The 19,548-nt window shown below is 39.9% G+C and overlaps 1 protein-coding gene across 6 annotated transcripts in view; it reads left to right on the forward strand.

Moving 5' to 3' along the window:
* Positions 1-19,548, forward strand: part of LOC149319946 (exportin-4) — an 81,020-nt gene that overhangs the window by 44,313 nt on the left and 17,159 nt on the right. For all 6 annotated transcript variants that reach the window (XM_089512635.1, XM_089512636.1, XM_089512637.1 and 3 more), the window contains 8 exons: positions 1,376-1,552; positions 6,531-6,673; positions 6,788-6,930; positions 8,906-9,083; positions 11,306-11,465; positions 14,640-14,809; positions 17,426-17,600; positions 18,649-18,942. In XM_089512635.1, coding sequence (XP_089368761.1) covers positions 1,376-1,552; positions 6,531-6,673; positions 6,788-6,930; positions 8,906-9,083; positions 11,306-11,465; positions 14,640-14,809; positions 17,426-17,600; positions 18,649-18,942 — 1,440 coding nt within the window. The remainder of the gene's footprint in view (positions 1-1,375; positions 1,553-6,530; positions 6,674-6,787; positions 6,931-8,905; positions 9,084-11,305; positions 11,466-14,639; positions 14,810-17,425; positions 17,601-18,648; positions 18,943-19,548) is intronic.

A 19,548-nucleotide genomic window follows, 5' to 3' on the forward strand; every position in this document is an offset into this window, starting at 1 on the left:
CGCTGTTTGGATGTTGTGCAGCTGCGACGTCATAGCTGTGTGCACCGTGTAGGTGGTGCTGCACAGCTGCGACACCCTCATTACGTGCGAGGGTTGCCAGGCGTGTAGGCGCTCCGCCCACCAGGCAACCCTCACATGTAACGAGGGCGCTGCAAAGGCCCATCTGTTGAGGGCCTCTGACTGGCAGCAGTAGCTTTCCAGGATTTCAGACATTCCCTAATTCTACCTGGAAATTGCTAGTGTTTTCTGTTTGTCTACCAGCCAAGTATGAACATAATGAGATTAGATGCATTCAAGGAAGTGTGGTTTTACATGTCTATTCAGAATTGAGTCCCATCAGATGCAGTTTCATAAGGAAATTATTTGGCGAACTACCCTTTAGATGTCTGCTAGATTTTTGCTGTTGGTTCTGAAGATAACTGTTTGGGTTTGGAGTTGTTTTATTTTGTTTCACCAAAGTCAAGCTTACTTATTACTGTGATGGGTAGTGGACACTTTGTTTAATGAATTTCTTATTTGTTATTGTTAATGACCTTCATTACGAAAAATGTTAATTAAAAATATCTGAATAATCCTTAAATTCTATCATATTTATTAAAATCTACCCCTTCACTTTATTTCATTGTAAATGGACTGGAACCTAAGAATCTCAAGCAGAGTTCCCCTTCCAACGCGGGACATTTTTGTCATCTTCTTCCTGCTGTAGCTTCCTATATACCTGAAAGCCGTTCTCATGGCTTGGGATTACCCTCTGTAATGCTTACCCTGTTTAATACTATGGAGCATAACCTGGGAAAAGGTTGCAATGGGTGGGTGGGGGACTGGCTAACCTACACTCTTTGTAGTTTTAGATTAGGTGTGGGAAACTGTGGAAAGCTAGGGGGCTGTATTGGCAGGCACCCCTAAAGGGTACTGGGCAGCATTTGGGGGCAAACCAAAAATTTAGACCCAAGGGGACTGCATACAGCCAATTGGCTGCACTTTGCACACCCCTGTTTTAGATTATTCAAACTTGTGAAAATTAGAATTATTCAATTTTAAATAATTACTTTTCAATTTGTATATTACTGTTATGAGTTTACTTTAATGGTTTTATAGTACTGTATTTTAATTGTGGGTTTATGTGTATTTAATTGTGTTTTGTATTTTAGCACTGTGTACCCTGACTGGGAGGCAGGAAATAAATTGTTATTGTTGTTGTTAATAAAATGCCAGCTATGGATATATTGAGATAAATATGAATTATTATGTGGATATTTTGATAATTTGAATAAAAAACACTTGTGTATTAATAGAAATGCTTTCCCTTTACATTCTTACTTGGTGAGAGATTGAACAAATTATGATAGCAAATCTTTTTGTTCTGTTTCCTTAGCTTGACAAAGATGACATGGTATACATGGAAGCCTATGACAAGCTCTTGGAATCTTGGCTTACTTTGGTGCAAGATGATAAACATTTCCATAAAGGCTTCTTTACTCAACATGCTGTTCAGGTTTTTAATTCTTACATCCAGTGCCATTTAGCTGCTCCTGATGGTACAAGGAATTTGGTAAGTTCTTGATATGGAAGGTCTTGGGATGTAGAGCAATTTGGTTGGCCTTTTTTGAAATAAACATTCTGACATGTTAAACCATAATTTAGTTGGATGGATTATAGTAATTATAGTATATAGTGTGTGTGTGTGTGTGTGTGTGTGTGTGTGTATATATATATATGTATATGTGTATGTATGTATATATGTGTATATATGTATATATATATATGTATGTGTGTATGTGTGTGTGTGTGTGTATAGAGTGTGTATATATAAAATGAATATTTAACAAAACCTAATTAAAGCAAACTTGAAAAATAAATAAAACACAGCCATAAAAGCCCAAGGGCTTAATGAAATTGTAATGACAGGACACTCAGGCTGGAATGCTGTTGATGCACTGTACTAGTGTCGTAGTCCATTATGATAATAACTGCATTCCCTCTTTACAACTTATTAAATTGTTTTCTTAATTTTACATTGTTTTAAGTCATCTTGTTTAATATGTTTTTATCCTGTTTAACCTATTTTCTTGTTTTTAGCTAGAATTGTTTATTGTTTTTTCTGTGCTTATTTTCATGAGAAAGGGCAGGTTATAAATATTTTTTATAAATGAAATAAATATTCAGGGAGGTAGTTGCAGCAGCTGCTTTTTCTGAGCTGCTTATTTTCAAATGCCTGGCTTTGAGGGTGTGGTTCCTCAGAGTTGAGGCACTCCAGGAGAGATGTCTCAGACAGTTGGCCATTGTCTCAGCCATACCTCTCAAAATGCCTTGAGTCTGAGGAGCCTCTGGAAGCTAAGCATTCAGAAGTGAGCATTTTGGAGCTGACAGTGTCTTCCTGCAGTAACTAAAATTGATGGTTTTGTTGCCTTTTCCTCTCCTTTGTCATCTTTTTCCTGGGGCCCATAGTCTATATCATTTTGTTGCTGTTGCCTTTGCTGCCACCAGCAGTGTAACTATGCCAAAAGGATTCCTGCTTCAAAATGGTGTACTAGAAGAAGCAACAGCTGTGGGAAACAATTGTGAGAAAAAAACCTCATGCAGCTTTCTTGGCTTGTCCTTCAAAACTTTTAAGGAGCCAGAGTCCGATTGTGTGGTATTTTGTGGATATTATGAGTCTAGTCTGATCTTTAATGTGCTGCATCATTATGAAGTTTTTCAAAAGAATTATCTTTTGATAATTCTAGCTTTAGGGTCCAAGGGAAGATGGCACACCTCTGTGGCATATTAAGTGATAAAAAGAGGTGTAGTTTTTGCACTTTTAACAGGTTCTGGTATGGCTTCCTTGAGATATGATATCTACAAGGAGCTATTTTACTATACTTAGAATGAATGTAATGTAAAGTTTATTAAAGTGCTTCTCTTCTGAAAATATTTACTTTAAGCCCAGGCTAGTATTCTTTGTGCCACTGTAGACTATAAGAAAGTAAAGGAGGTCTTTGAATCCATGACTTGGCAGTCTTAGCATAACTTGTTTACAGAGCTTTATTCATGACGTTTTGTGAGATAAGTTGATTATCCCATGAGTAACCATTTAAAAGCCGCATCTGACATGGTAGAGCTGGACTTCTTCACTATCAAAGCAACAACTAGGCTTTTCAAATAGAGGAACACTCTTCAGTAAACAGCTGAGGCTTTGAAGTTGTTAAGAGCATTATTTGACGGTTTGCCTAAAGGAAATAGGTCTGAAAGAGCCCTTCAGAGATGAGGCATGACTTGGATCCAGTGTCTAACATCCATACTATGTTGTTTTAAACAAAACCTGGAAGAAAGCAGTCACATACGATATGTACTCGTGGACAAGTCGACTTCATGTATAAGTTGAGGGAAGGTTTCAGGGTCAAAATCCGGATTGTGATATGATCCATGGATAAGTCAAGGGTAAAACTTAGGGGGCTATAAGGAAGGATGGAAAAGATTAAATACTACTTCTGTCCTCCTTCTCCTTCTCTGGACCTCTCCCAACCGATTCCCAGGTGCTGGAGGAGAGGTTTTAACATCGGATTGAGAAAGGAAGCAAGTGGATTTAAATGGAGAGTTTTTTCCATAGGAAGCAAGGACTTGCAAAATGGACCAGAGAAAAAAGCAAGTGGATTTAAATGGAGAGATTTTTTTGATAGGAAGCCAGGTCTTGCAAAACAGAGCAAGAGAGAAGTAAGTGAATTTAAATGGAGAGATTTTTCCATAGGAAGCCAGGGCTTGCAAAATGGAGCAAGAGAGAAGTAAGTGGATTTAAATAGAGAGGTTTTTCCATAGGAAGCCAGGCCAGGACTTGCAAAACGAAGCAAGAGAGAAGTAAGTGTTCTTAAATGGGGAGTTTTTCCCATAGGAAGCCAGGGCTTGCAAAACGGACTGGGGCGTCAGGCTTGCTTGCTTTAGGACCATTCTAAGCATTACCGATGTATTGACCCTTATATAAGTCTACCCAAAATTTTAGGGGCAATTTGGGGGCATAAATTTCTCGACTTATAGTTGCATATATACGGTAATAATTCCTTGTTTCAATAATTAGAGTGTAAAATATGTTACATTATAGTTGTAATTTAAAGAGAGAGATTGGCTCCACTTCCATGGTATAAGTATATCTGATTTAGTTATTTCTATACTTACAAGGAATGGGTTGCAGGTTGCATATCACATGGTTCAAGCTCTGGCTGAGTAGAGGTGTTGATCATGCTGCTGCCTCATGCTTTATTGTGGATGCTGAAACAATGCACAGATGGATCACATGAGAGTGTGTTTTGTACCACACACAAGCAACCTGTAAGATTTAAAGAAGCAACATCTTAGTTAATTCTGAGAAGAAGGAAACGAAAGTGGTATTTATAAAAAAAATTGAACTGTGAACATGGAGATCATTTTTGAACAGTATGTGTATATGTGCCTTTGAGTCGCTTGTTGGCTTATGGCGACTCAGTGAATTTCATGGGGTTTTCATACTCAGAGGTGGTTTTACCAACTTCTTTATCTGAAATATAGCCTACAGCACCTGGTATTTGTTGGCAGTCTCTAGAAGTATAGAATCTGTATTAATAATTATGGTATAAACAATGCGTGAAATCTAGGTCCCAGTCCATACCAGCGTAGACCGATTAAATCAATGGGACCTTGATGAACCAACACTTACGTGAGTTCTGTTGGTTCAGAACTCAGCTGTGGTTGGAGCTAACAATTGAGTTTAGGCCTATTACAATCGGCCCTTCTTATCCACGGAGTTTTTATTCACGGATTCAAGCATTCACGGCTTGAAAATATTCAAAAAAAGTATAAATTCCAAATAGCAAACCTTGATTTTGCCATTTTATATAGGGGACACCATTTTGCTCTGCCATTGTATTTAATGAGACTTGAGCATCCACGGATTTTGTTATCCACAGGGGATCCTGGAACCAAATCCCAGCGGATAACAAGGGTCCACTGTATTTTCTCTTATTTGATTGTAGCTCAGTTTAGATAACCTAGGTTTTAGAAATTTTTGAACAAGTCACAGATTTATACTCTCTCCTAACACAACCTCCCTCTCTGTTTCCTGATCAGCACTAAGTATAGCAGGGATGGAATCATGTAGTTTCCAGATGTTATTGGACTTCAACTCCAAGCATTCCTCAGCATTGACTAGAGCTACTTAAGACCTGCAATTCAACAAAATCTGGAGAGTTGCAGATTTCCTACAATTGAAGCCTACTTTGTTGTGAAGTAGGAATTGGAAAAGCTTTTACAGGGCTTTCTCTAGAAACCAGTGTCAGAATCAATGGCCTGAAGTGGAATTTTGAACCTGGTTTGAAAGCAAGTGTTTTTCCTGTCTGACCTTTATGACAAAGTATGGTTAATGTTCAAAAAAGAAACAGAAAGACAAACCATGTACATAGGAAGGAACATGAGTCTGTAGTTCATTCATTATTCTTTATGTTTTAGATCAAGGGTGGGCAACTGGTGAGCTGCATCAGCCCTCCAGAAGACTTTGAAAATGCTCAATATAATCCTAATCCACAAAGAAAGAGGACACCAGGGATTGCAGTAACCACAGGACCATTGCATTAATTTCCCACACAAGCAAAGTGTTGCTCAAAATTCTACAACAAAGAATTGTTGGGTTGCAGCTCTCATTGGCCCTAGGTAGTATAGCCAGTGTTGAGGAATGTTGGGAATTGCAATCAGTAGTATCTGGAGAGCTGCATTTTGCCCAGCACTGCTTTATAACCATAGTTGTACTAAGTGATTGGGGAGACCTGATTCTTCAGTTCTGTTACCTTGTAACTTGCTATGGAACTGTGGAATGCACTACCACTATATGTATTGGTGACCACCAGCTTAGATGAATTTAGAAGGAATTGGACAACTTCATGGAAATTAATGGCTAGTAATCATGATAGATAGATATCACCTGCAGTAACAGAGATGGTATGCCTCTTGTTACAAGCTGCTGGGAATCTTGGGTGTGAGGGAGCTATTGTGTTCATGTTCTGCTTCATGGTCTGGCTGGCTGTTATGGAAAATGATGGCATAGATCAGTTTGGTCTAATCTGGCATAGCTCTTCTTGTACCATTTTGATAGTATACAGTGGCCTGTTACAGACTGCCAAAATAAAGCTGCTTCGGGTCTCTTTGGAGGTATGCTATTTAAATGATGCATGGGTCATACGAGTCCGGAGGTCACACCAAAGCCACACTCCATTCCTGAGCACTGGAGTGCAGCTTTGGTGCAGCTGTTAAGATGTATGTGTCATTTAAACAGCATGCCTCCAAAGTGACCCGAAGCAGCTTTATTTTGGCCTGTCTGTTCGGGTCCATAATTAACAGACAGTAATCAACCATTTTTTAGTATGCAGGTTAGTACTTATCTTCCTGAGTGTTTCCACCAGTGGTGTTTTTTTTACAAATGTTAATCTATGTGTGATTATCATAGATCATCTGATTTCTTGAAAAAAATAAAAATACTATAAAATTCCTGTACTCAATAAAATATGTTTATAACTTTTTGAAAATCCTAGACTGCCAATGGTGTGGCCTCTAGAGAGGAGGAGGAAATAAGTGAACTTCAGGAGGACGACAGAGAACAGTTTTCTGACCAACTGGCCAGTGTAGGCATGTTAGGAAGAATCGCTGCCGAACACTGTATACCTCTTCTTACAAGGTAAAGTTTGAATAATTTCTAAATGTATCACAGTCATATGAAGTCATTTCAGTGCACACATGCAGCTAGTGTAAATGTAAATACAATCAAGTTTGCTTTAATGTTTTCCCTCAGTTTATTAGAAGACAGAGTGACGAGGCTTCATGGCCAGTTACAAAGGCATCAGCAGTTAATTGGCTCACCAGGATCAGGCGCCATTGACAATAAAGTACTTGATGACCTATATGAGGATATTCATTGGCTTATTCTAGTCACAGGTGAGTCTAAATGTTCTCAGAACAGACCAGGTGATGTCACTCCACTGGAAGCTGAAATTCCATTTGTCAGCCTTGTTGTCTGTTAGCTTTGGTTTACCAGTGAAAATCTGTGCGAATGCAATTGACACATGCAAATGTACCCTTCATTTTAACGACACAAAAATAGAGGCTTCCTGTATTTCCCCTCCCCATCAAAAACCAAAGATGGAAAGCTCTTCTTGCTTTTCATCTCTGATGGTGAAAGGATTTTAGCGCTACTGTTTTGCATAGTTGAAAAAGAGTCCTGGGTAGATGTCAGCACTGTTTGGTAAGGGAGAGCATGGGTTTTACATTAAACTAGAACCTTTTTCAAACAGGAAATGGGGGTGATTTCTTTGTCTTTCCCCTTTTCACAGATAATTCTGTTTAGCTCCAGTGACTATTTCTAGGCCCACAATAAAATCTCAGTTCAGCAGGTTCACTCCCTACAGATTTTAATTTCTCCTAGCCACTGATTTTAGAAAATCTAATAGGCCTATCTGTCTGTTGCATCCCAAAGAAAAACAAATCCAAGGTGCTGCATTTCAGAGGCTCCGAAGAAAATTCTGATGTCTATTTTGCAAATGCATTCCACTGTTGCCGAGTATCTTTGTCCACCAAAGTACAGGAAATTTATCACTGGGCCCCAAGACCTCTGAAGTGATGGACATCAGTACTGAAAGCTAGACAAAAGTCCTGGACTTCACTTATGCAGTGGTCAGGGATATTATCATCCCTTCTGTGGGGTTAGGCCTTAAAGTAATCTAGTGCTGCCAAGAAATGTTTATTCTCCTTCCCCTGGAAATGGAGATGTATTCTACCCAGATGTAGCCTTCTGTCTTCTTAAAGTGTCAATAGCCAGTGCCAGCTCAGAAATAGGAGGGAAATACAAGTGTGGCAAACTTGAAGTGAAACAGGAGGAGCCAAAGCAACAGTTCCTGCACTTCTTCCCCAGGCAAATAAATCTTGGGCTCTTTCACATGGATAGCTTCCCATAATCTAAACCTTTCACTTTTCATGGAAAGCCAGGAATGTTTGAGCTAAGGAATTGGTCCCAAATACTTGTCTGTTAACTTCCAGAAGTAGCCTCCAGGGACAAGAGCATCATCTCAGTGTCTGCTGCTCTAATACACATTAGTAATGATACTTCATCAGGGTTTTATTTAACTGAGTGTCTTATGCAGCCATTTATTATAAAATGTCATTGTGATGCTATTTGCCTGGTAATTAGTCCTATGTAACTACATGTGATGCAGTTGGGATCGCCCTAGCCAACTAACATACATGTCAGATCCCTAACTGACATCTACATACTGGACCTCACAATCACACTAGGCTTGTTGTTCCACCATGAATAGACATGCAAACTCTAGGCAGATCCAGCAGTTTCCATAATATGTAGGTTTGTTCTTTATAGGTATATCGTCCCCCCCCCCCCCCCGAATTTCTTTTGTGTGTGTTTTTAAATATAATACTACATCTAACTGTTACACTTTCCCTCTGCAAACAAAGCTATTTACTTTGGCTGCTAGTGTTACAGACATTTATGAAATGTTTCAAGTTAGCCTATGCTGCAGATTTAGTGCAAGTGAAAAAAATACAAACCTGAGTTAAAATTAGTATTAGTGAATTTGCTTTGTTACAAAGATTGCAGTATGCCTTATTCAAAAGTTAGTTTCCATTTGCTATATTATTTGAAAGTGCTAAATATTTTATTCTGTGCTGCCCCTATGATTATATTTCATTGTAGTGTTTAGATTGTGTTCTCACATACAGAAAACTGAAATATATAAAATAAATGCAAGTTACAGTTTAAGCATATGATAGCATTTAGTGAAATGTTGATGCTAGTGCTCTCAGCATCTCTTGTTATGGCCCTTAAAACAGTATTTAATTTAGGTTAGGAAACCTGAGGTCACTACTTTCTTTTTTTTGTTTGTTTGCTTTTAATTTTAAGGCTACCTCTTAGCTAATGATACTCAGGGAGAGACTCCGCTAATACCTCCAGAAATAATGGAGTATTCCATTAAGCACTCAACTGAGGTTGACATCAATACGACGCTTCAAATTCTTGGATCTCCAGGAGAAAAGGCCTCTTCCATTCCAGGGTACAACAGAACTGATTCTGTTATTAGGTAATTTATTTAGTATTTTAATACCAAATATTGAAAGCAAATCAGAAGGAGATAGGGCTAACACCATAGATTATTAATCCGTCAAAGCATTGTGAATGTCACAAGTGGTGAAACAAGGTTAACTAGGCTTTATGTCAAATTACCATAGTGATCTAGATTTGATGATCCAGGAGAAACATAAAACTAAAAATTGAACAGTTTTGAGAATAAGTGAAGCTGCATTGCAAGTTAACATTTCCTTTTAGTGCAAGAGCAGCTTAGATTGAAAGTACATACCAGTTTTATATGGCTGAGTGTCCAAACATAGGTATAAATAGGTTATTAAAGGGAAATAAAGTGAATTGTTGTGGACACGTGTAGAAATTACATCTTCCAGTGCCATAAATGCATTTTAAATGAAAGAAATATCCCTTAGTAGGGCAGAAATGTCAACTCAACATGTTAGCTTGAGCAGGAGTTAAAACCTACATCCAGTTTCAGGTCTTCATAGCGGCAAATTATTGGGTGTTAGGGCTGCATTTCGGACAATCAGCGGTGTGCTCCTGATGGAGTTTGTAGATTATATTTAATTGTCTTTTGCCAGAGAATAATTGAAAGGGTACTTGCCATTTATAAGAGGAATACCTAGTTGCAGAAGCTAACCTTGAGGAACTGATAGTGTGATTTGTCCCTTGTCTGAGTCCAAATGATGATTAAAAACTTGCCTCTTTCAGGGTGAATGTTCTTCAGAAAACCATATGCATGTTCTGTTATGTTGAATTTGATCTTAAAGTTGACAGGGTTTTTACATGGTGTAACAACATTTCTATCCTAATTGTTATGTTCCTACACTGGCTGAATATTTTATGATGCATACGGAAGTCTTGAGATCAGGTCATGGACAACTAAATACAGTCTGCCCTTCTTTTATGCAGGGGATCTGTTCCAGACTCCCTCGCGTAAAGGGAATTCCGCCTATGTTCGAGCCCCATTTAAATGAATGGGGCTTGTGCGTGCGGTGGTGTGGCGGCTCACAGGCACCACAGGCACACGACCCATTATCCCTTATGGGACACGCTGCCTCTTCTCCCAGCATGGCTTTCAGCATATGCTGAAAGCCGCATAAAGTACACCCACGTATGACGCGGGCGCACTGTATAGGAGGAAGTAAATATAGTATCTTTATATATCTCAAAAATAAGCTCAGAGATGGTATTTGCCAGTTTTCAGTACTTTAGACCATGACACTTAAATTAAAATGGATTGCTAGAGTCATATGAAAATAAAATTTAAAAAGCAGAGGAAGTATGTGATCCAAGAAAAGTCATCTTAAAATCCCACTGTGATCAATAAGATTCACTGAACATTCAGTATCTGAGTACCATTCATTTCCACAGATTATACATTGAATACTTGTGCAAGTAGTTTACAAGTATGTAGCTACTCACTGCATAAACCAAGACATAGCCTGCCTTTCAAATATTGATGGTGGTCAGTTCAGAGATGTCTTATGAGTAGACTGCAATAACAAAGATTTGAAGAGTAGCTTTATACTCATTTAGACAATTAGCACCCAACTCTGTCTTCTGTCCAGCGGAAATTCTCTAGGAATCTGAGTACGTCCTAACTGCTATCTCAAAGCTTAGTATTGGAAACCGAACCTGGCTTTGGTGTTTTCAAATGTGTCTGTCCATCCCCCTGCCCCACCACCCCATGCCAAATTATTGTGAGAAGTGACCCAACTTTTGGGGGGGGATTGTATATGTTTCCACTACAACAATAAATTTAAAAAAAAACAGTTCTTAATGCCTATTTGAGGGAGCTGTTCAGCAGCATTCAGATGTAACCAACTTTGGATCACTATGAGAGATAGAAAAAGTAGAGTTGGCATCTCTCAACATATTATTCAAATACATTAAATGGAGTTAAAATAGGGAAATGTTATATATAATCCTTTATTACATATTACTAATGAGGAAAACATTAAATAATAAATGCTAGCATTAGGTATCTGTATGAAAAAAGTAAATCCTTGGAGAAATTAATCTTCCTAACAGAAAATATTATTTTTTCCCTGGAAATTATTGGAACTTATTGTGGCTACGCAATTGTTTTTTCATCTTTCTGAAAATTTGAAGCCTGTGTGTGGGGAGAGGAGAATGAGAGAGACAGAGAGAAAGGGAGAGAAAAGGTTAAAAAGAAAAACACTAGGAGAAATTGATGGTATCTTTAATTTTCTTTAGGCTGCTGTCTTCTATTCTGAGAGTTTCTGAAGTGGAGTCTCGAGCAATAAGAGCAAATCTAACGCACCTTTTGAGCCCCCAAATGGGAAAAGATATTGTATGGTTCCTTAAGCGATGGGCAAAAACCTATCTTCTAGTAGATGAAAAACTGTATGATCAGGTAAAATTACTTTAATGTGAGAGCACTTTTCCTTCCACTTGAGTGCTTGTATTTTTCAAGTGTATTCAGAAATGAATTTTGTGATGATTTTGCTAGGATAGAGAATGAACTGGTTCCTTGCACTATTCATCCTGTTCACAATGTCTTCCTAAACAAGTCTTTGTTTGTTTGTTTGTTTGTATCCTGCTCTTTTCCCAGGACTGGGACTCAGAGCAGCTTCATGGGGCGCGGTGTTATCAGTACGCTGATGACACCCAGATAATTTTCTCTATGTCTCCGACTGATGCAGTAACTAAGGTTGGCATCTCTCCTCTAGATGCCTGCTTGGCGTCGGTAATGGGCTGGATGAGGGAGAACAAACTCAGTGTGAATCCAGGGAAAACGGAAGTACTGGTGATAGGTTCCCCGGTTTCGGGTGGTGAGATCTGTCACCCGGTCCTGAATGGGGTCACGCTCCCCCTGAAGGACTCGGTGCGCAGCTTGGGAGTACTCCTTGATTCGTCGCTCCAGCTAACTTCTCAGGTGGATGCGACGGTCAGGAGTGCTTGTTATCAGCTACGGCTGATACGCCAGCTGCGTCCCTACCTGGACCGAAAGGACCTTGAATCTGTTGTACATGCTTTGGTAACCTCTCGATTAGATTTCTGCAATGCGCTCTACATGGGGCAACCCTTGTACCAAACCCGGAAGCTGCAATTGGTGCAGAACATGGCAGCCAGACTGGTCGCTGGTAGCTCCAGGTTGGACCATATAACACCTATTTTAAAAGATCTTCATTGGCTGCCTATTTGCTTCCGAGCTCAATACAAGGTGTTGGTTTTGACCTATAAAGCCCTAAATGGCTTGGGCCCAGGGTACTTGGAGGACCGCCTCTCCCCACATAATCCGCCTCGCACGCTCAGAACTTCCGGGACCAAATTGTTGGAGGTCCCTAGGTCCAACTTGATGCGGACCTCACAGAGGGCTTTTACTACTGCTGCCCCTTCTCTCTGGAATAAGCTCCCTGCAGAGCTTCGCTCCGCCGCCTCATTAGCTGTCTTTAAGACACAGCTGAAAACATATCTATTCCGGCTGGCCTTCCCACCTTAGACTGTCTATTTTTTCCTGCTCTCCTTTTCCCTTTCGACCCCGGACCGTTGTAAACTCCTTCTCTCTTCTCCTTGCCCCTGACATGTATATTTTATTGTCTTCCTGTTCCGTTTTTGTACTAATGTTTTTAACTGTTATATCGTATTTTTTATCTTGTATCGGAATGTTTTAATAATTTTGTAAGCCGCCCTGATCATACCTATGGAAGGGCGGGGTAGAAATAAAATTTTTTATTATTATTATTATTATTATTATTATTATTATTCACAGCATTAACATACAATAGACTTCACAGCTACACATACAATAGACTGAGATGGGGATGAACTGATAGAGTCCTGTGATGATATAGTGGATTCTGCCACAATCCGATACAGAAATTTTACTTGGGTGTGCTTTCTTAAACAAACAGTCATTCCTTGTACATTGTAAATGAGCAAAAATGTGAATATGAAAAAATGGTTCTCCCTGATGTGTTAGCCCCTTAATTGCATTGAGTTGCTATGCTGAGTTGGTAACTTCCAGAATCTCTTAATGATCTTCATGGCCATACCATATGAATCTTTCATATACCTTCAGCCCCTTTGCGGTCATTTCACTACATCTCCCAACCTGATTAACTCCACAGTGGCTATTTTTCTAAACTGGAAGTTAACCTTTTAATATATATATCTTGTTGCCTAAAACATATCAGGGGAGGGATGTAGCAACTAGAGCCATTGGGGAGTGGCCACCATGCAGTTTTTGGGCCACATTTTGCCCAATCAGGTGAATCATAGAATTATAGAATTAGAAGAGACTTCAAGAACTATCCAGTCCAATTCCCTTCTGCCATGCAGGAAGACACAAAAAGCACCCCAGACAGATGGCCATCCAACCTCTATTTAAAAATCTCCAAAGAAGGAGATTGCACCACACTCTGAGGCATATGGTAAGGGTATTTAAAATTTGCCTGAAGCATGGGATGTGAATTCAACAAAATTATGGGGAAATGTTGATAATGTTCTTGTCAAAATGCTGCATGTTTTTGATATGTTGAAAGATTTGCTTTAACCTACTGAAAAATGTGAAAATGTTTTCTTGAGGAAAGTGCTGTGAGCCCTCAGTATCCGTGCAGTCAGTATCCAGATTTGAGCAACTGTAGATTGAGGTGAAGAAACATTTATTTTAAAAAATGATTACCTACGATTGACTGCAGCCAGGCCAAAAAGCTGACCCAGGGCAGAAGTGGAGGCTGCAGTAGCGGGGCCTCTTGCTGCTTCCACTGTGGGGTTTCTGCTGTTTCCTTCAAAAGACAGAAGTGGCAGGGTGCTCCCAGCAGGAAGAATGTGTTCCTGGCACTCGGGGCTTTCCACTGCCGCCTCTCCCCCCACCCCCCCAGTCCCAGCTGATGGAAGTCAATCCCACCTGGCTGGCTAAGTCTTCATGGTGGAGATGTGGGAGAAGGAGTGAAAAGGGGATTTCAATTCTGGCTGAGGCTTCATGGTGGGATGGTGGGAAAGGGATTAACGAAGGGGCTTAAATTCTGCCTGAGGCTTCATGGTAGGGTGGCAGGAAAGGGAGTGAGGAGACGGCATAAATTCTGTCTGAGGCTTTGTAGTGGGATGGTAAGAAAGGGAGCGAGGAAGGGATTTTAATTCTGGCTGAGGCTTCATGGTAGGATGGTGGGAAAGAAAGTGAGGAAGGTGCTTAAATTCTTGGTGGGGCTTTATGGTGGAATTGACAGAGGCAACAGTGGCAAGACCAGAGCACCAGCACACATTCTTCCTCCTTTCTGCTTGGAGCACAGCAGCTGGCTCTTTTGGATTTTGAAAGGAAGAACAAAATTACTGCAGCCAAAGCAAGAAGAATGTGCGTCTGGTGCCCAGTTCTTGCCACTGCGGCCTTTGCTACTGCCTTGGGATTGCTTCTCAGCTTGGTTGCAGTCAGTTGCAGGTAATTTTAAATTTTAGATACTGACTTGAGGCATCTGCACTTTTTGATGTCTGTGGGGGTCCTGGAACCACGCAGGTACTGAGAGCCCACTGTATTCTGTGAAACTCAGAATGTATCTAAAAATACATTATCTTATCTTTCTTTTTGAAGATAAGTTTGCCGTTCAATACAGCATTTGGTGCTGACACAGAAGGCGCTCAGTGGATTGTGGGTTACCTCTTAGAAAAAGTAATCAGCAACCTTGCAGTGTGGAGTTCTGAACAGGACCTGGCAAATGACACTGTGCAGTTGCTAGTAACTTTGGTTGAAAGGAGAGAGAGGTAAGACTAAAGATTAAAAATGCTAAATGGGAAAAAAGGTTTTTCAACATGCCAGGCAGAGATTTTGGGCTCAGACTAAATAAGATAATAGTTCTCTGAATGCAGTTATTGTGCTTTGTTTGTTATTACGGAAGTAGTGCAGCCACATGAAAGAATGAGCAGCATCAGAACCTTCCTCCTCACTCCTCTGTGGTCCTGAAAGAAGTTACCTTTCCCATAAGCTGCTATTGCTTTGGCAGAGAAGCTTTCATTGGGGCTACAGTTAAGCTTGCAGCTAGTTTTTCACTTTTAAAATGTATGGGAACAAATATGATCAGTATTTGCAGTGACTAATTGGCTTCTAGTTCAGGATTTTGTAAGACCAGAATCACGAGTTCTAACCACCTGGATTGCTGCATTGTGAAGACTTTCTGGGGCTGGTTCACACGTGTATGATAAATCACAAAATGCCTGAAACTTGAGGTGCAATTTTTTAAATATCTCAATAAGACATTTTTGGTGCTGGATAGATGGGCTCTTCAGGGCACCATCGTGACGTGCGAGGGGCGGCGCTTCCAAATGTGACTTGCCCCTCGCACGTGATGAGGACGTCAAAATGGCGGCGCCTGTATGTACATATGGGTACCGCCATTTTGACATGACAGATGCATAGCGTCCGCACGTTCCGGCGCCTTTGTGATGCCATGAATGTGCCATTGGCACCTTGCAGCATCATAACAGCACCGCAGAAAGAACCCGCTTTTTGTGGGTTCTTTTTGCTGCGCGAGGGAGCCATGCGGTTTGTCCACTGCAGCTCCCTTGTGCAGCAAACCAGGGCGGCAGCAGACCGCCCTTTTTGGGTGGTCTGTATCCTGCCTTAGATGTAATGCAATGGAAGTAACTGGCATGCTACACTGTATCTGTATTAACATAGGGCAGTTAGTTTTAACTGTCAGCTGCAGGTTGTAAAATCTATTACAACCTTTCTCAACTGGAAGACCTCCAGAAGTTTTGAATGACCTGTCCTTCCATTCCCCTGATCATTGGCTGTGCTGGTTATGGCTGATGGGAGCTGAAGTCTAGAAATGTCTGAAGGGCTCAAGATTATGGAAGACTGTTTTACTATAACCAAGCTGTGGCTGTGCTTGTGGGAACCAGTCCAGATAAGTCATTGAAGTAATTCCAAGTATACTCCTCCATCTCTTAAAAGCCTAGTTGATCTAGCAGTGCTTCTTCTGAAATGGATTATATCTGCTTTCATATTAAACATGAATACTGACCTATTTCCAGTGCAGTGTATGAGGACTAAACAGATTATCCATGGAAAGCAGCAAGCATTGCAATGTAAATTGTGTCTTGTGGTTGTTTTTGTTTTTTTACTTTTGGATTTATTTTATAGTTAATTAGTTTGAGTAGCATGGGGGCAAGGAGAAAGATAAGGTACAAATTTAATACATAGTCCAGATATAGCTGTAGCAACTTAAGTGTGGAAGTATCACCCATGCTGCAGGTAGATATGCAATTCAAGTTTAAATAGGTTTCCTATGTAGATTCTCTTCTAGTGTAGAAGGGGTACCTCATATTTTCCTATTTTAGTATGTTTTTAATGCAGGGGCAGCAGATGATGGAATTGAAAGAATTATTTGCTTGTGAAGAGCATTACTAAAGAATTAAAACTACAATTTATCTAGCTAATGGTACAAGAGAGAGAATGTCTGAGGCATAGAACAATAGGTACATAAGTAGTAGCTAGTTCTTTTAAAATATTAACATTATTGCAAGGATTTAATTTTATAGGGCTTATACAGATGCCTCAAAGCAACCTGCAGAATGTATTCAGTTTCAAAACAAAGCAAAAAAGTATACTAACAGATAGAAAAGAAAAAAATAATATAAATAAAAAATTTAACCTAAAATATGCATTTGTACTTTACCTTGAAATTGATAATTTCAAAAAATTACAATTAATGACCATCACTGAATAAACAATGTTGTTTTTGGGTTGCCTTGTCCCATTGCAACATAGGTTGTTTCTTGTGCACTCATCTGTATTTTGTCGATAACTGATTTATGGTAATAAACCTGGAAATATTGAAATACAGTGCACCTGAGTCATATGTGGGCACAGTTTACGCGGCTTTCAGCGTATGCTGAAAGCCATGCAGGGAAGAGGGGTGGCGTGTCCCATAGGGATGAATGGGGCATGCGCCCGTGGCGTGTGTGCGCCACTGTGCCATGCCGCCATGCCATGCTGCCGCATGCACAAGCCCCATTCATTTAGTGGAGATTTAAATCTGATCTCTCAGAGTCATAGCTCAACATTCAAACTGCTATGTAGTGCTGGCCCAGTGTAAAGAAGGAACCATTAAAGGATGCCATTAAAAGCCTATATATTGAATACCACCAATGAGAAGCACAAAAGCCCTTCTTTATGTTGATCGCTTTTCTAAGTTGTGTTCAGAAAACAGCACTACAATAAAACCTGTCAAACAGCTAAGAATTTTGTGTGGCAGGAGGTAGCCCTTCATATACCTTGGAATGGGGCTGTTTAGGGATTCTAAACTTGCTTTCTCTAGCACTTAAGCACGCTTAAATGATTATTTCATGTTTTTAAAAGCATCTTTCTGTAATTCCTAGGGCAAATATAGTAATCCATTGTGAGAACTGGTGGAATTTAGCAAAGCAGTTTGCTAGCCGGAGCCCACCTCTTCACATTTTGTCCAGTTCTGTGCAGCGAACATTAATGAAAGCCTTAGTTCTCGGAGGTTTTGCTCATATGGAATCTGATGCTAAACAACAGTACTGGACAGAGGTAAGTCTCATGTCTTCTTCAAAAATCAGCCTGGCTAAAATCATCATATTACAATATATGGTCTGTCTGTAAGCTTCTTTTGCATGTGAAGTATGACAGAGAAATACCTAAAGACTTAATATATTGAAACTCCTTTACCTTTCTCCTGCTTCTTGAAACTTTTTTACATTTTGATTTATTTGGCATTAGTACTAGCATTTCCTTTTATTGGCCCAAAGTGGGGATGATAAGTCAGGATGACACCTGGTTAATGAGACTACGTGTGAAAGGGATCTAGGAGTCCTAGTAGATCACAAGTTGAACATAAGTCAACTGTCTGATGTAGCAGCTAAAAAGGCCAATGTGATTCTAGGCTGCATCAATAGAAGTATAGTGTCTAGATCAAGAGAAGTAATAGTATCACTCTATTCTGCCTTGGTCAGGCCTCACTTGGAATACTGTGTCCAGTTCTGGGCACCACAATTCAAAAAGGATATTGAAAAGCTGGAGCGTGTCCAGAGGAGGGTGACCAAGATAGTGAAGGGTCTGGAAACCATGCCTTATGAGGAGAGACTTGAGGAGCTGGCTATGTTTAGTCTGGAGAAGAGAAGGTTAAGAGGTGATATGATAGTCCTGTTAAAATATTTGAAGGGATGTCATATTGAGGATGGAGCGATCTTGTTTTCTGCTGCTCCAGGGAATAGGACCTGGAACAATGGATGCAAGCTGTAACTCAACATTAGGAAGAACTTCCTAACAGTGAGAGCTGTTCTACAATGAAACACACTGCCTCGGAGTGTGGTAGAGTCTCCTTCTTTGGAGGTCTTTAAACAGAGGCTGGATGACCATTTGCCAGGGGTGCTTTGATTATGAGTTCCTGTGTGGCAGAGGCTGGACTGGATAGCCCTTGTGGTCTCTTCCAACTCTATGATTCTATGATAGCACTTTCTAAGATTAGTGCTCTTTGGCCTTCAAAAAAATTGAGTCAAAATTTTATGCTTGCCACTATCATAATTATTTGCTAAAAGAAGAAATAATAACACATTTTTGTTTATTTCTTGCTGTGTAGGTTCTACATCCACTTCAACAGCGCTTCTTGAATGTGATTAACCAAGAGAACTTCCAGCAAATCTGCCAGGAGGAGGAGGTGAAACAAGAAATCACTGCCACCTTGGAGGCACTTTGTGGCATTGCTGAGGCTACCCAGATAGACAATGTAGCAGTTCTCTTTAATTTTCTAATGGACTTCCTCACCAATTGCATTGGACTAATGGAGGTGTATAAGAATACACCAGAGACTGTTAACCTCATTATAGAAGTTTTTGTTGAAGTTGCACATAAACAAATATGCTATCTTGGAGAGGTAAATATCACTACAAATGCACTCTTGGGATAAGGGTATGAGGTGTACTAAGGTACACTTGGATAATGCTATATATTTATTTTTTAATTTCTATGCAGCCTTTCTCCCAAAAAAGCACTCCATTAGTTATAATAAAATTCAAATAAAAACAAATACAATTGAAGTATTCAAAAATATTTTAAAATAAAACTTAAATTCCCCATTAAAATAAACTAACCCAGCCAGTCCAGACACCTTCAAAATTAATTCACCTTAAATGTCAAATACCTGTCTGACTAAAGGTAGAAGGACAGCAGTAAGGAGTCAGCCTAACTTCTCTTGGCTGTTACTTCCAGAAGCTAAAAACAGCCATTGAAAAAGCCCTCTCAGGTCCAAAACACACTGCAGAAATAATCCAGTTTGAGACTGCTTTAACTGCCCTGGCTTAATGCTAGGGAATTCTGAGAACTGTAGTTTTGTGAGACATTTAGCCTTCTCTGTCACAGAGCTCTGGTGCCACCTTAAACTACAATTCCCAGGATTCCCTAGCACTGAGCCAGGGCAGTAAAAGCAGTCTCAAATTGGATTATTTCTGCAGTGTGTTTTGCACATTAGCCACCACAAAAA

This window comes from Sceloporus occidentalis, unplaced genomic scaffold, assembly GCF_023333645.1.
Source record: "Sceloporus occidentalis isolate IW3139 unplaced genomic scaffold, rSceOcc1.0.p SCAF_2, whole genome shotgun sequence".
NCBI classification, from domain to species: Eukaryota; Metazoa; Chordata; class Lepidosauria; order Squamata; family Phrynosomatidae; genus Sceloporus; species Sceloporus occidentalis.